Genomic DNA, 14522 nt, shown 5'->3' on the forward strand with positions numbered 1-14522 from the left:
ATTTTTAAACTGCAACGATTATTATTGTTCAGTATAATAATACTTATAAATAAAAATATAAAAACATATATAAAAATGTAGTGATAATTCGTGAAACTGCAACGGTTTTTATTAGCTCATGACTTTATGCGGACTTGTGCATCAGTAATGTGCCGTGCTCTTGTGCGCCGCTCGGGGGCGCTGTGGCGCAGTGGCGCGCTGGCTCCAGTCCTCCGGTATCCCGTCAGCATGAAGACAGACAGAAGCGCGTAGATCAGAGCCGCACATGCTTTCTCTCAGCTACTACTTTAACTAACTCACACTTAGCCAAGATGGCGGATTCCGACGACTGGGGTGAGCATTATTTCCATATTTTAGAGTTAAGTGTATGGCAGAGGGTCGGCCACTGTCTTAATCTCGGCGTTATTTTGTTTTTCTGAAGACGCTGACAACTTCGAGCCGAGTGAGGCGATACAAAATGCCGCCGGGAGGCTGGATAGATGGGAAGGCGAAGACGAGGAGGAAGACGTGAAGGTAGCGTGCTAATGGCCATGTTATCGAAACTTTTATCACTAAAGAGCGTTTTAGTCGTTTTAATTCTGCCTTATCTTGCTATATGTGGCTGAAGGCAGCAACGCTAACATGGACGATCGTGGTGTATTTTTAGCAGTTTAGCTAGCCTAGAATAGGCCTGTTTTATTTAGAGATTCACCAGCTGTATCCAGTTGCGTGTTCATGATTTTCTAGTACTACTGTTACACTGTCAGTTTCTGTGTTTACGTCAGCAAACGTGTCATCTTCCAGCTTGACGGATCTGTTATCTGACAGTTTCTCTTTTGGCGATAAGCTTTACATATCAAATTAATACAGGAGGCGTGACAGCCCATCGGTCACATCATGTGAGTCTCGGTGGTTGACATTTATTGACCGAAATGAAACCAGTGTCGACAGCGAGCGACTGACAGGCCACGTGGAGCTTCTTTAGCGGGGTTTTTTTTTCGTTTGCTTTATTCGTTTATTCTGCTGACTCGCATTGCAAATAGTTCAGTTATTACAATTGCTGTCGCTACTTCAGCCTGTCATGCGCTGGGTAACAAAGAACGCGGTGCATCTGACAATTTGCAAACGAGGTCTAGCGAATGTCTGAGTTTTAAAACTCATTTCTTTTTCTGTTTCGAGCGAGTTTGTGTTCCACATCTTAAGCAGCCGCTGTCATATGGATGCTGTAATTTCTTTAGGCAGCAGCTGGTGAGTTCCTGTTGACGTCATGACGCGTGTCCTGTTGACGCGCAGATCTAGAATTCTCTCACGCGCCCTCCTCTTTTCGAGCAGAGAGAGAGAGTCCGTGTGTATTATTGTCATATACTGCAAGTTATTTTTTTTGGAAAGTCAGCTCTGGAAAAGACTCCCGGAATGAACCCGTTAACCGGGGCTTCAAGCTTTTAAACTGTTCTGGAATGACAGAAAACATGGAAATGACCCCGGCAAACTTATTGTTAAAATGATTGTTTTGTGTGTTATTTATTTATTTATTAGTTATCATAACCATTTCTGCCAGTTTGGTATTGACCGTTAACAAAGGAATTTACACTTTTGTGAATTTGGTAATTACAATGGCCAAGCGAATTAAAAACCTTATTGCTGTTATCGATTTGCGAGTGAAAAATGATTAATCAGTTATCTTATTAAATAATTATTCTACTTATTGCACAGCAGCTTAACACACAAGTAAAAAGGGCGTGAGTTCAAATAGCTTTATTATTTTACATACGGTTACCATACATTTTTCTTGCGCAGGATAACTGGGATGATGACGATGAAGAGGAGAAGGAGGAAGAAGAGGAGGAGAAAGTTGAACAGAAAAAAGCAGGTATTGGTCTCTGTTGAGTGGTCAGATTTTACAATGTAAACATGTTATTATAGGCAGAACTATTGCGTGTTCGTAAAACATGCCTTTTGAGTGTGTGTTGTTTTTCTTTAACCCAATTGGAAAGTACTCTTATGGTTTGGTTTGCTTTTCTTACAGAGGTGAAACCGTCTGAGAAGAAAAAATTAACTGATAAAATAAAAGAGAAAGAAATTTTGCAAAAGAAAAAACAAGATGAGATGGTAAGAAAAATATTGTTGCTTGTATAATTGCTCATATAATAGATTCATCTTTTTCTTTCGAATTGCTAATTTTGTTTAACCTTTGTTTTTGAAACCCGTGAATAGATGGAAACAGCAAAAAGTGAGAATCTGTCACCAGAGGAGCAGAATGCAGAGAAGCTTCGACTGAAGAAACTGCAGGAGGAGGCAGACATGGAATTGGCCCGTGAGGCATTTGGTAAGAAATACATTGTTTGAACTGCACTGAATATGAAACTTCCAAGTCTGAATATCAATGCAACGGTCTTTAATCACTGAACAATTATTCTGATTGCAGGTGTCGATCCTGCTGCTGCAAACGCCTCTACTACTGTTATCACAACAAACAATGCCTCTGGAATTGAAGCCATGTGCCCTTCATCCAAAGATGACTTTGTTGCATTTGAAAAATTACTGAAAGATAAAATAACACAGTTTGAAAAATCAGTGCATTATTCCAGCTTTTTGGATTCACTGTTTCGAGAACTTTGCATTTCATGTAAGTTCATGTAAACACTTTATTTTATTTCAATAATGCAAATTACTGATATTTCTACAGCCTTTTAGATTATATGGGGAATATCTTAACCATAAAACCTTACACATGTCTGAAGACTAATGTTGTTTTATCCTTCTATGCAGTGGAAGTAGATGACCTGAAAAAAATAAGTAATTCTTTGTCTGCTCTTCTCAGTGAAAAACAGAGGCAAGAAAAGGTGAGTTGAACGTTTTAGAGGAACTTCTCAAAACCTATTTTGAGTGCAAATAACTTGATAGTTGCTTAGTTAAAGATTTTATTTACAGGCGCCAACGTGCTTATTTATAACAGTTATGTATTGTTCATTATAATCAAATAATAAATGGCTAAATATGCAATGTACCTTTTTTGCTTTTACGCACAGGAAAAGAAGGCAAATAAGAAAAAGAAGAAAGGTGTAGTCCCTGGTGGTGGATTAAAAGCAAACATGAAAGATGACTTTGGTGATTATGGTGGTTTTGACGATGGCTATGGCAATGAATATGATGACTTCATGTGACGAAGGTTCATCGTCCCCCTTCCCATTCCCTCTGTGCCGAGATGCCCTTGCAGACATGCAACATTACCCTTTCATGCTTCTCAGTGCCATCTTGGACACTGAACAATGTGTCAACCCTTTACTTGGTTCCAGTGGTGACAGACTCCTCATAAAGCTGCTATCAGCCCATTGCACCTCAGCGGCAAATGGGGGAAAAGTAAATTTATTCAGATGGCCTTGAATTCTCATTTTTATTTCGAAAACAGACTATGATATGGGATTTTTGATGGAGGCGTTTTCTCTGATTGGCTTAAATAAGCATTTCAATGCCTTATAGAAAACTTTGCAGACAATATCTTTTTTGTTTTCCTTGAAAGTGACTTATGTTTTTAAAGCTGTGCAATTTCAATTACACAGAAGTAAATGTGATGCTCTATGCAAATTAATTTCTTCCAAGAATGTCCTTATTGAAAGTATGGTTGTACTTTTCTTGCATATTTATGCACTATTGGAAACCGTTTTCCAAATGTGAACCATCCACCATTTGAAATAATAGGAATTTATCAGTGATTTGAGTCAACACTACATAATGAACAGGGGGCTACATAAAAGAATGGAAACAATGAAAGCAAAACAAAACTGAATTCAAGCATTGTCCAGAATCTCTTGACATTGCCTTCCTATGAATGCAGAACAGACTACCTATGGTGCAGTTGTTTATCCGCCAAAGTATAATTTAAATTATCTCAGTATTGCTGCACATTTGGATAATTAATGATATTCAATAGTGTTGGTCCTATGACAGTATATGATCAGTTGAAGAATATGTATATGATCATCGCTAGTGGAAGCAACAAATCCATGGGGTTTTCTGCTTTATTTGATCCATTGTCACTATACAGTAAGTTTATAAAGGCATGAATGAATTAAAATGAAATGCAAATTTGTTATTGGCAGCAAAACATTTATAAAAAAAACTTGGAGGATTTTCTCATACGTTGTTAAAATTGGGCCATGATAACACAAAGGCATTGTTTTGTTTTTTTTAAATCTCTAATTTAATAAAATCATTGGACTAAAGGTATGACTTGGTATTTTTATAAAGGGTTTGGACAACTTTTTTTTTTCAATTCGTGATAAATGGCATACATGTTTGAGTGGAAATGTGATGTTCTACTGCCTTGTTTTTGATAATCTGAAGTATGCAATAAATATTTGAGTATTTACAGTTTCAAGTAGTAAAATATTTACCACAGTACAACACAATAGAAAATATAAAAATGACAAATTACATGAAGCACACATTCCTCTGGAATAATATGATTGTAGTTTATGGCTTTGATAGGCCTTTAATGAAGGAAAAAGTGTTGTCTTCACTCCATTACTTGAGCAATTCATGAAATCTGTAATACTGTTTGCCAGTTGATGTTATCAGCAATACTAAATTGCTTTGGGATGTTGCCCCAGCCATATTCAAAAACAATCTTAATGTTTTTAAGTTTTAAAATGGCTTAAATCCAGTAACTTTTGAGTAAAATATGAGAGCTGCTCTCATAAGGGAATGGATCTGTCTAGTCTTGTATATTTTTTAAGTTCTAGGAATATCAACCAGTGGTCTGGGCACGTATGTAGGAATTACGAGTACTCCTCCTCTTACTACTGCGAGGTGCTGTTGAGCCACCCCTCTGCTTCCGGTTTCGTCTTCCTGACTGTGCACTTCCAGCTGTGGCCTGACCCATTGAGTTCTGTATCTGCTGGAACATGCTCTGCCTAGTGATCTCTTTATCGCCACAGGTGAAAGTTAATGCCACTCCTTCATTGCTCTTCATGACTCGAGAGGTGCCATCTGAAGTGCCATCAAAGCAACGGCCAAGTGCAATTTCTTTGGCTGTTCTAGGATCTTGGTCAGTTACCGTATATATACCATAGTTGTGGCCAAGAGGGTCTAGAGGTGCAAGCATGGTGAACTCATTTGTGTCATTGTTGACAGCCAGTGGAAGGTGATTTACCAAGTATTCCTGAAGCATGCTGTTTACACTGTCTCGCTTACAGCTGCCCTGAGGCATTACTTTCACAAGGGTCCGATCCACTCGGTCTTGATCATACAGCATCCCACTGCACTTGAACTCCAGACACACTGCTGAAACAGTTGATTGATCCATGTCTCGGATGCTTCTTGTATCACGAATGCCATACAGTTGGCCAACAGCTTTTGGATGGGTACCTCCCATATTGCGAGAGCGGACATTTAGCTCATGGCCGCTGTTAAGTTTTACTTTAATGTAGCAGGCCCTGTACTCCATCGGTTTTGGCCACCAACTCAAATAGTCTTCAGTCCAGCTCATGGGGTCATCCTCATTAAAAGGCACTGTGTTGTAATCGTACCGATCTCCTTCAACTCTTGAGAAACGGAAATGAGCTGCACTGAATGGCGCTTCCTCACACTCTTTAAGTTTGTCAAATGAATAAACTGGACCATTGGCCTCCTCAGCCACATTTGATCGAGGTTTGGCCAAATTGATGCTAAATGCTGTCTTTTTTATTCTGGGATCATCATGATCTGTGCGTCTGTAGTTCAGTTTATTCAAATATGGCTGCGGGACACCAATAATGTTAGGGTTCAACTTTGGAGAGGATGCTACTGCTTCTAGCTCTTCTCCCCCTAGGTTGGCCATGACGTAGGCTGAATATGCATCTGATTTTTGTTCATCACAGAAGGCTGGAAGACATGCACCATTTGGGCCCGTAATGACGCTATCAAATCTACCCCAAGCCCGAGGGTTGGTTGAAAACCCTGGTGTGGGCTCCATATTTATTAAAGTCATCACAACTCCTTCAGTTTGCTCGCTAGGCATGTATCGTTCACTACGGAAAGCCCGCACTTTCACATAACATCTCCTGTTCTCAGGTACATCCAAGTTAAACAGACGTCTCTCACGGATTTCCATGTTACCTATGAGGAAGGTCCTCTCCTCTCTTTTCCCCCTTTGTTTCTTCTCAGCCTGGAACTGGCCCTCTTCCTCCCACAAACCAGTGTCAGGATTAAGGGACCATAATTTCATGGTCTTCAAGTGCTCGGGCATCTTCACTTGTGCTGCATCGAGACGCACTTTCACCTCTCCGGCATTGAGCGAATCACCTCCTTCTTCATCCCTGAAGTCCACAGAGAACATTCCATAGGTCCTCAAGGGCAGAGTGTCACCTTCATTGCCAATAAAGTTGAGATCACTTTGGGCTGCCGCTGCTGTTGATACATCCCTGGGGTCAAGGAAAGTCACACTGGCCTTGACATTTCCCATGAACACCTCTCCATTTTCTTTATAGAATGCATCTGGTGGGATCTCGATCTCAGCAATGGGTTCCTGGCCTTCTATCTCACCAAGATCTAGCTTATTAGTCTCTCTTGAGCTAATAATCACAGCTGGCTTTTTCCTCAACAGCTTGATCTCGTGGAACACAGCTCCACCTCTAGGATTGAATGGTAGCACTTTTGTGGTATTCACAAACTTCTGCATGTTGTCCACAAAGGTGAGGACCATACGCTCTGTGTTTGTTGGTACCTGGATAGAGAATGTGCCTTTGTATCCAGTTCGACTTACTCTTGCACCATCCATGTAGATGTGTCCAAACCTCATGGGCTCACCAGTGTCTGCTGCGATAGCACGTCCACGAATGATAGCCTTTGTGTCCACACATGTTTTACAACCGCATTGAGTTACTACCATGACAGGCAACTGATATCCCTGACATGAAATCTCTTTCTTCTCCATGTCTGAAATTCCACAGCAGTAGGAAATTGAGTCTTTGCATCTGATGCCGTTATCCAGCTTCCCTGTGCACGCAGATGTTGGGCATCTCCCCACATCGTAGTACAAAGAGTTGGTCTCATTTTGAAAGCAGTCGTGTGGCAGTCGAATCAGATGGGAATAAGGTTTAGGGTTGCATGATGGGGCTTTTTGACCTTAACGTAGAAATGGATAGAAAACAGATAAATGCTAAATTGAGACTAGACTATTTGTAAAGTATTATGATAAATTTTAGGTTAATTTGAAATATGTGTAGTTAAAACAAAATAACATGGCACACCAATAACTGTGAGGGTAGCTGGCTTAGATTTGATAGCTCCATTCTCATTACTGGCTCTGCAGTAGTATTCTCCTATATGGTCCAAACTGACATTCCTCAGAACCAGTGTCTCATCATATTGATATTGACTCCTGTCCAGCAGAGTACCATTGTGGAACCTAAAGATTGATAACAGCGATTATCATAGTTTTTCTCACATTTACGATAATTGTTGTCATGCTTTGGGGATGAAAAAAATCAACTTCAGGAAAACCTGGTTCATTTAAATTGTCCTCCTTTTTAATGCATTTTTAATGTATTTATTTATTTTTTTAATACTTTAATGAAGGAGCAGAAAATGTGAGTGTCTTTGTTTATTGAGGGCTTTGACTTTTAATTTTTTTTTTTACTCATTTACTGTATGCCACATCAATTTATATCTTAAAGCTTCAGCTTACCATTCATACTGGATTGGTTCAGGTGTCCCATCAACCTTACAACAGAAGGCAGCTGTCTGACCTTCCCTTCTGGCCTTGTTCTCAGGGTTTTTCAACACATACAGTTTTTCTGAGGAACACATTGATATTGCATTAGATTCACTGACTTTGTACATCCATTTGTATGCTTTTCAAACTTAGACGTTTTAGTTTCCTGTGACATATTCCACATTATAAAGCTAGCAGACATGAATGAGGTTTCAAATGTCCTTGGAAGCATCAGTGCAGATGTGTTACACTACAAACCAATCAGTAATGTTTTACATTGCATGCCAACGTTTTCCAACAAACTTATGCAAATTTATTTGTTACAGTTCATAGGTAAAAAAGAAGCATTACTTGCTCTCTCTAGCTTCAAATGGAGAACGGAGGTGCGTTCGGTGCTCAGGGGCACAGTGACTTGATGTGGAGAGTGATTTTTGAGCTTGATCATTAGAGTTGTGTTGCCATCAGGGCAGATGCCAGGGACTTGAAAATGACCATTGTGATCAGTTACAGTAAAGAGTTTGGGCCTAGGACCAGCATGGAGGATGGCAGCTCCAGGTGCAGGAAGACCCCCGGCACTACGGACTGATCCTAAAACTGTATGATCCTGGCACTTGCAGCCATCACACTCATCATTTACCTTGCCCATTACACAGTGCAGTTCACAGCCTAAGAAAGAAAAAGAGTAAACAGAGATTTTTCAACAAATGTAAAGTAAACTGAATTAATTATTTTGGTTTTATTTTGGCTGTAAATATGGATGACAATAAAGAATGTCTGAAATTCTAATTGACAAGACATTATTTTAAAACTGTTGGAGACATTAAATGTATTACGTGGGCAAGGTGGTCCTTGGCATGACCTGGCTTCGACAGTTTGACCGTTGCATTGTTTGGAACTGGATTTGCAGCTTCTAGAGCGATGCTGTATTGCAACCTGATCACACTGAGCTTGACACAGACTCCAGTCTGACCATGGACCCCATATCACTTCTTCAACATCTGAAACTATTTCTGAATGACAAGAAATTCTGCTAAATTTCTAGGGTGTCATCAGTAGTCAAAAACATGTCATTGTGGTAAATTAAAAATAAAACATTTGTGAAAAAGTATTTCTGTAGTAACAACAACAAATCTCCTTTTCCCTTTTTAATTTGCATGTTTAATCAGAAAATGTGCAATAACAGTAACAGTAACTAGAAAACTAGTAACTAGAAACGTTTGTCTTTTACAGATCATTTACTTACCTTTAGGACACAGGAAACGTACAGCATAGTTTGAGCAGTTTCTCCCAACAGGCTGTTCATCATTGATGCACCAGAAGCCCAGAGCTGGGTCAGCATGTACTCTTTCCCCAGTGCTTCGAGCTGGGATCCACTCGGTGGTACGTGCCTCTAGAGCTCGAGGAACCTCACAGACACGGGCTCGATAATAAAAACGAATGGCATTCAGCTTCTCATAGTCTCCTTGCCCTCCAGGGTGATCTACATTGAACCATGTGGTCCACTCATAATTATCTGAGGAAAGATAATTTTGATGGTTTTAAGTACAAGTTTGTCAGCTATTTTATTGGCTATGTATTTTCATAAACATACAAACCTACCTTCGTTATGGTACACAGCTGGGTTTGGTCTCCATGATGTCCCCATGATACTTCTCCACGGCCCTAATAAGGAAATTATTAGTTTCATAAAGTTTGACGATTCTACCTACTGATGGGTTTTGGATTTGGTAAGGATAATAAAGTATATTATAGGCTATTTAGGGCTTTTGTCATGGATCTTGTTAATAAAATATTACTTTTGCTTTCCAGTGTTTTTTGCCATTCAGATTACTTGAGAAAGAAATTTCTGCTAGTGGTTCACACAGAGTAGAACCAATTGCTAGCAGGTGGCTTTCTGCTGCTGGCCCGCAAAACACCTCAGCTTCTGGATATACTGGAGACACTAGAACAATGTTGTCTTCAGTAATGGGTTTTCTGAAAAGAAGTTTGGGGGTTGGGGTTTTGGAAGAGTCATGTTTCTAAGAGCCAGCTGTCAATATCCTGTTGAATTTTTTTAGCTTCTGCCATGAGCAATGACAGGCAAGAGCTGTTTTAGCAGTAACTTGCATTAGCAATTCAGTGTGAAATGTGCTTATTAAAATTCATAGGGCAAACAAACCTTGAGAAAAGGTGCCTGTAAATCCTAAAAGAAGCAGAAGAAATGTCCATCTTGAGAAGCATCCCATCCTGGCTCCCGTTAATGACCTCTGACCTCTTTGACCTCTCACACACAGGTCTCTCCAGGCTAAGAATAGTCCAGCCAAAGATTTTGTGCCGATCAGATATAAATATGAAGACAATTAGTAAACTGCACTCAGGGAAATGGACCATATTGTTTTCATTTCTGTAAATCATACAAGAAACTCCCATGTCCCTGTTCAACTAGCTATGAACTCATTTCAACCTTTCAAAATTCTAACAGACCTGATAAAAATTCTAAAATTAGTTTACCTAAAAATGCTCAATTTTAAAGAAACGCCTGAAAGACTTTGGCCAGAATCCTTGAAAATGCACACTAAAACAAAGACAAGCTGCTGAGAAGAGCTTAAGTACTTAGAATTTTAGCTGCTCTCAAATATCACATCTGTGAGAACCATCACTGCGCGTCAAGGGAATGCAGGTTTTTACACACAGCCAAAAAGACCTAACTACACATTCAGTATGCACATAATTGTATGTAATAACAAATATTTTTATTGCATTCAGTATTAACAACTGCTGTCTGTACTCACATTTATTACAACATTAAAAGACCGGGCACAACATAACTACTTCAATACAAAAATGAATACAAAATGCAACAGCTCTTAAACATAACTTTTAAGCATTGTTTTAATGTCAATCAAACTATGCAGTACTATATTAAAAACAGATATGTAGATAAAAAATTATTTGCACTCATAAAAACAATTAGCAAAAAAAAAAGAAAAGAAAAAAAACAACACGTTGCTGATTTAACAAATCTACAACATTTCATTCGACAGAAAACTATTTAGAATGCATTAGTGTCTGAATCCAAATCCACAGTAAAAAAAGATGAAAAGCTTGAGACCTTACCAAAGGTTTCTCTGTGAAATGGAAAGGTTTTGTACTCCTGCTTTTTTCTGTGGTATATTTACAGAGCAGTTGCTAAATAGTTGGAATGAGGAGGAGAGAGAGTGAATGTGAAGTCCAGGTCTGTGACCGGTACTTATATAGCTCAGCCCTGAGCCATAGGGTCGGCTCTCTGCCATGAAACAACAACACGGGTTCAGCACCATCTACTGCTCCTGTACAGTAGACTGCATTGCTGGCTTTCAGTCAGGGGTGTTCTGGAATAATAACCTCAAAGATATAAAAGCCTGTATTGATAGTTATTTGGTGTGGGTTTTGAGTCCTACAAGCAAAAAACGCATCCTGTGACAAGGTATTCAGATAAGGGAGTACAAAAGTAGACAGCAAAAAAAACACACTCAAAGTAGGTTTTTTTCGCCGCCTTTTTCTCTTTTTCCATAATGATTCACATTTGTGTCAGCTCTGTGCTGAGATATTCATTGCTGGGTGTATGTTTAGTTATGCAACATTCACAAGAAAACCATTCAAGAATGACATCCGTGTCTTTCAAACACATGAAAGCCATTACATGACTCTTTTTCAAACACATTAGCATGCTCTTTCCCATCTGTCCCTCTGAATGTGTTGATAAACAATATGAATGATTTGTAACACTCGAGAGCCAACAGCAATACACTGTGGCTTTTCAGTCATGATGTCAGAATCTGTAGAACAAATCCACTGTATCAGAAGAACATAAACGGGTAAGAAATAACAGATCCTAGGGTCAGTGGGAAGTCAGAGCAAAATGGGTCTAAAATATTGAAATATGGAACATCAGGTCTTATATTAGATACAAGAAAGTGTTACTTGGATTAAGGTCCTTTAAGATCTAATTTTCATATAACTGACCTACTCAAATGAAATCAGTAAAGCAGCTGCAAACTTTAAACAGTGCACTGGACCAGTTTCTGTGGTGTAAAACAGCTGCGATTAGTTTCAGTCCAGCACTTCTGTTAAAATTCAGTATTTAATAATTGCTTCCTGTGAAGAAGCTTTGCATACTTTAATGCATTTTCTAGAGCTATAAGAGATTTAAAAAATACCAGAACAGCAGTCGTTTTAAGTCCAACATTCAGCCAAAAAATCAAGTTTTGTCATCATTTTTGACGAATTTCACTCTCACTCTGAAAAAAGAGATTTTAACTTACTGTCCTAAAATCTAGGGGTCATTGTTTAAAAAAATGTTCTTCCTTGTCTATGTGGAGCATAATGGGATACTGTTGACATGCTGAGTTAGTTGTTGGAAGCTGGAGAACAAGAAACACCAGATGTTCTGGGACTTAGAGCATATTCTAAAAATATGTTCATCTACATCCCTGGAATTCAAATGACCTTCATTAACTCGTCTCATAATATTAATAAAAAAAAGCAAAATGCATGGAAGAGCAATATGGAAGAGTGCTCTGACTCTGAAAAAAGACATTGACCTAAATTCTATAGTCTTACTTTTCCATTTGCAGAATTTTTCTAATATCTTTTTGAAGCCATTTCAAAGGAGCAACAGTGCCGGTGTTGTTTTGTGAAATATCAGAAAGGTTATGATTGGGCTACAGATATTCACAAGCATTCTGATATACAGTTCTATAGCCCTGCTGTGAGACTGACAGAACAAAAAAAGGCTAAAATTATTTTTCTACTTAATGTTACATAATGGCCAAATGCAAACATGCGGTAGGCAATTCTTTTTTTACGAGCAACGTTTAAGCCCAGCGTGCATGAATGGAAAAGTAGACAGCACCAATAAAATCTTACCTCAGGTTTTCTGGACACTCAATGTCGCATGAGCGTCCTGTTTTAGGGCAATTTGGTGAAGTGTGAGGTCATTATAACAGTATAAAAACAGGAAGTAGTTAGTGTTCCAGATGAGATGTGAGTATTCACAAGGGTAAATTCAGTAAGAATGGATTTATTTTCCAAGAGAGAGAACAAACTTCTTGAACCCTAATCATACTGTTACACACACACACCACACTATCATTTCTTTTCATTGCATACTATATCAACTATGGTACTATAAAATGTCATTTTTTAGCCTAAAGTGGCAAAAAAATCATTAGCCACTCCCTCAAAAAAACACCCAAAAATTATGCAACTGGACAATATACATACTGTACAGTATAACTCATCTCATCAGAAGCAGTTAAATAACTGTACTGCACTGTAATCTTCTGTGAGGTTTCTTTATGAGGCTGTTTAAAGAGGACTGTTGTTCTTCAAAACAACTTATTTCTCTCTAATTGAGCAGGACAGGACCTGTAGGCTGGACTCTCAGAGACAAACTGGAAATACAAACAAAAACAGACAAACACACAAGGTTTGTCAGTTGCCTAGCAACAAGCAAAGCCTCAAGACAAGTGATGGCACACATCAAGACTTCAGTAAGGAACACGTGGTTTGCAGGTGTCTAGTGCTTTGATTACTAATACTGGGGGGAAATAAAGATCCTAACCAAAGTTTCTGTAGTTTGGTTAAAGTTTGCTTTATCATTACAGTCATGGTAAAGTCCCTTCTCTGGAGTAACACTTTCTTATTCTTGTATAGCAAGTGCAATGTTTCTGGTAAAACATTTTTTTGAATTAGTGTTGGGTAAGGTCTCTGTGGCCATCCAGGCAAGACTAATCTTGACCAGCAGACACTGGCTAAACTCAGTGGGTCTGGTTTCAAACTTAATCATACAAGGATAGTGTGCTTGGGTTCTTGAGGAAGCTTTACTTAATGATTACACCAGTCAAAGTATGTAGAGCAGCTTCTGGTAGGGTCATTAAGGGGCCTGGACCCCAGGAAGAGCACGCTAACCTCTTTCCATTCTGAACGATGCACACATTCCTTAAAGCGGCTAAAAGCATTACACATGATTCACTCTGAGAGGTAAATCAAAAGTGGTTGAGCCTGTGGATCAAGAACATAAGAAACAGATTTGCTGGACATTGTCTTTTTGTGTGTTTAAGATAAGTAGCGCTGATTTTCAAGTAAGAGTTTTTTTCCAGACTTATATTCCCAAGATCAGTCATATAAACATTTAAAGGACATGTTCACTATTTACACACAAGCATATGACCTGAGGCACAGCAATGAGCGCTTTCAGCATGAAGCTGCCCTGCAGCTATAAAACACATAGACATGCAGAACGATCCATGAGATTGAAAACATGTGGCAGACCTGAAAGATGGATGAGATGTGCTTAGACCATGCTGAGATGAAATCTTCCAACTTTCTAACATCCATTTGTTTATTCTGACTCGGTCTCTTTTTCCCTCAGAAGTCAGAAAAGGATAATTAAAGGAAATATGCTTCAAATCTTCCTGTCTTCACATAATGGAATAAAATTATACAGTTTAATTGGTTTGAAGAGTCAAAGACTGCCTTTTGAACTACCTTTTTATTTGTGTTCCAAGAATATGTCATTCCGTGAACATCAGTATACATCAGTGTTCCACATTTATGGCAAATGAATAAATTTCCATGGCTTTTCAATAACCTTTTCATCATTTGTTATTGCTGGATGAAGAAAAAACTTCTTTATTCAGGCCAGTTCACTAATGAATCATTAAAAATATAATGTGAAACAGATTCCCTAAAAAAATATCAACATGTACATTTTCACAGTTTGTAAGAAGATTGTACTCTATACAGAATTAATACATTCAAATTCCATATTTCCACGATTGCAGGATTTTTTCTTACACCATATCAACTTTAATACACTCAGAGAGAA

At 38.7% G+C, this 14522-nt stretch overlaps 2 protein-coding genes across 2 annotated transcripts; one reads left to right on the forward strand and one right to left on the reverse strand.

The window, feature by feature from the left end:
- Nucleotides 1–181: 181 nt before the first annotated feature.
- eif3jb (eukaryotic translation initiation factor 3, subunit Jb) lies at nt 182–4202 on the forward strand. The gene is made up of 8 exons (XM_043244684.1): nt 182–333; nt 422–513; nt 1777–1849; nt 2006–2088; nt 2194–2305; nt 2405–2605; nt 2749–2822; nt 3009–4202. Exons 1-8 carry the CDS (start codon nt 312–314, stop codon nt 3141–3143), a joined length of 792 nt encoding a protein of 263 aa, XP_043100619.1. The 5' UTR covers nt 182–311; the 3' UTR covers nt 3144–4202.
- A 235-nt stretch (nt 4203–4437) lies between these two features.
- On the reverse strand, nt 4438–10939 carry LOC122348815 (cartilage intermediate layer protein, nucleotide pyrophosphohydrolase). Its single transcript, XM_043244683.1, has 9 exons — nt 10769–10939; nt 9831–9956; nt 9272–9334; nt 8916–9185; nt 8506–8682; nt 8024–8338; nt 7646–7754; nt 7209–7366; nt 4438–7083 (listed from the first exon to the last, which is right to left on the reverse strand). Exons 2-9 carry the CDS (start codon nt 9895–9897, stop codon nt 4727–4729), a joined length of 3516 nt encoding a protein of 1171 aa, XP_043100618.1. The 5' UTR covers nt 9898–9956; nt 10769–10939; the 3' UTR covers nt 4438–4726.
- Nucleotides 10940–14522: the final 3583 nt, after the last annotated feature.

Source organism: Puntigrus tetrazona, chromosome 7 (assembly GCF_018831695.1).
Source record: "Puntigrus tetrazona isolate hp1 chromosome 7, ASM1883169v1, whole genome shotgun sequence".
NCBI classification, from domain to species: Eukaryota; Metazoa; Chordata; class Actinopteri; order Cypriniformes; family Cyprinidae; genus Puntigrus; species Puntigrus tetrazona.

Coding starts and splice junctions, on each gene's coding strand:
- eif3jb (XM_043244684.1), top strand. CDS start 312: ATGGCGGATTCCGACGACTGGG. Junction 514..1,776: donor ACGAGGAGGAAGACGTGAAG/GTAGCGTGCTAA, acceptor TTTCTTGCGCAG/GATAACTGGGATGATGACGA. Junction 2,823..3,008: donor AAAAACAGAGGCAAGAAAAG/GTGAGTTGAACG, acceptor TTTTACGCACAG/GAAAAGAAGGCAAATAAGAA.
- LOC122348815 (XM_043244683.1), bottom strand. CDS start 9,897: ATGGGATGCTTCTCAAGATGGACATTTCTTCTGCTTCTTTTAGGATTT. Junction 9,186..9,271: donor AGCTGTGTACCATAACGAAG/GTAGGTTTGTAT, acceptor ATCTTTCCTCAG/ATAATTATGAGTGGACCACA. Junction 7,755..8,023: donor TTTGAAGCTAGAGAGAGCAA/GTAATGCTTCTT, acceptor TGTGTTCCTCAG/AAAAACTGTATGTGTTGAAA.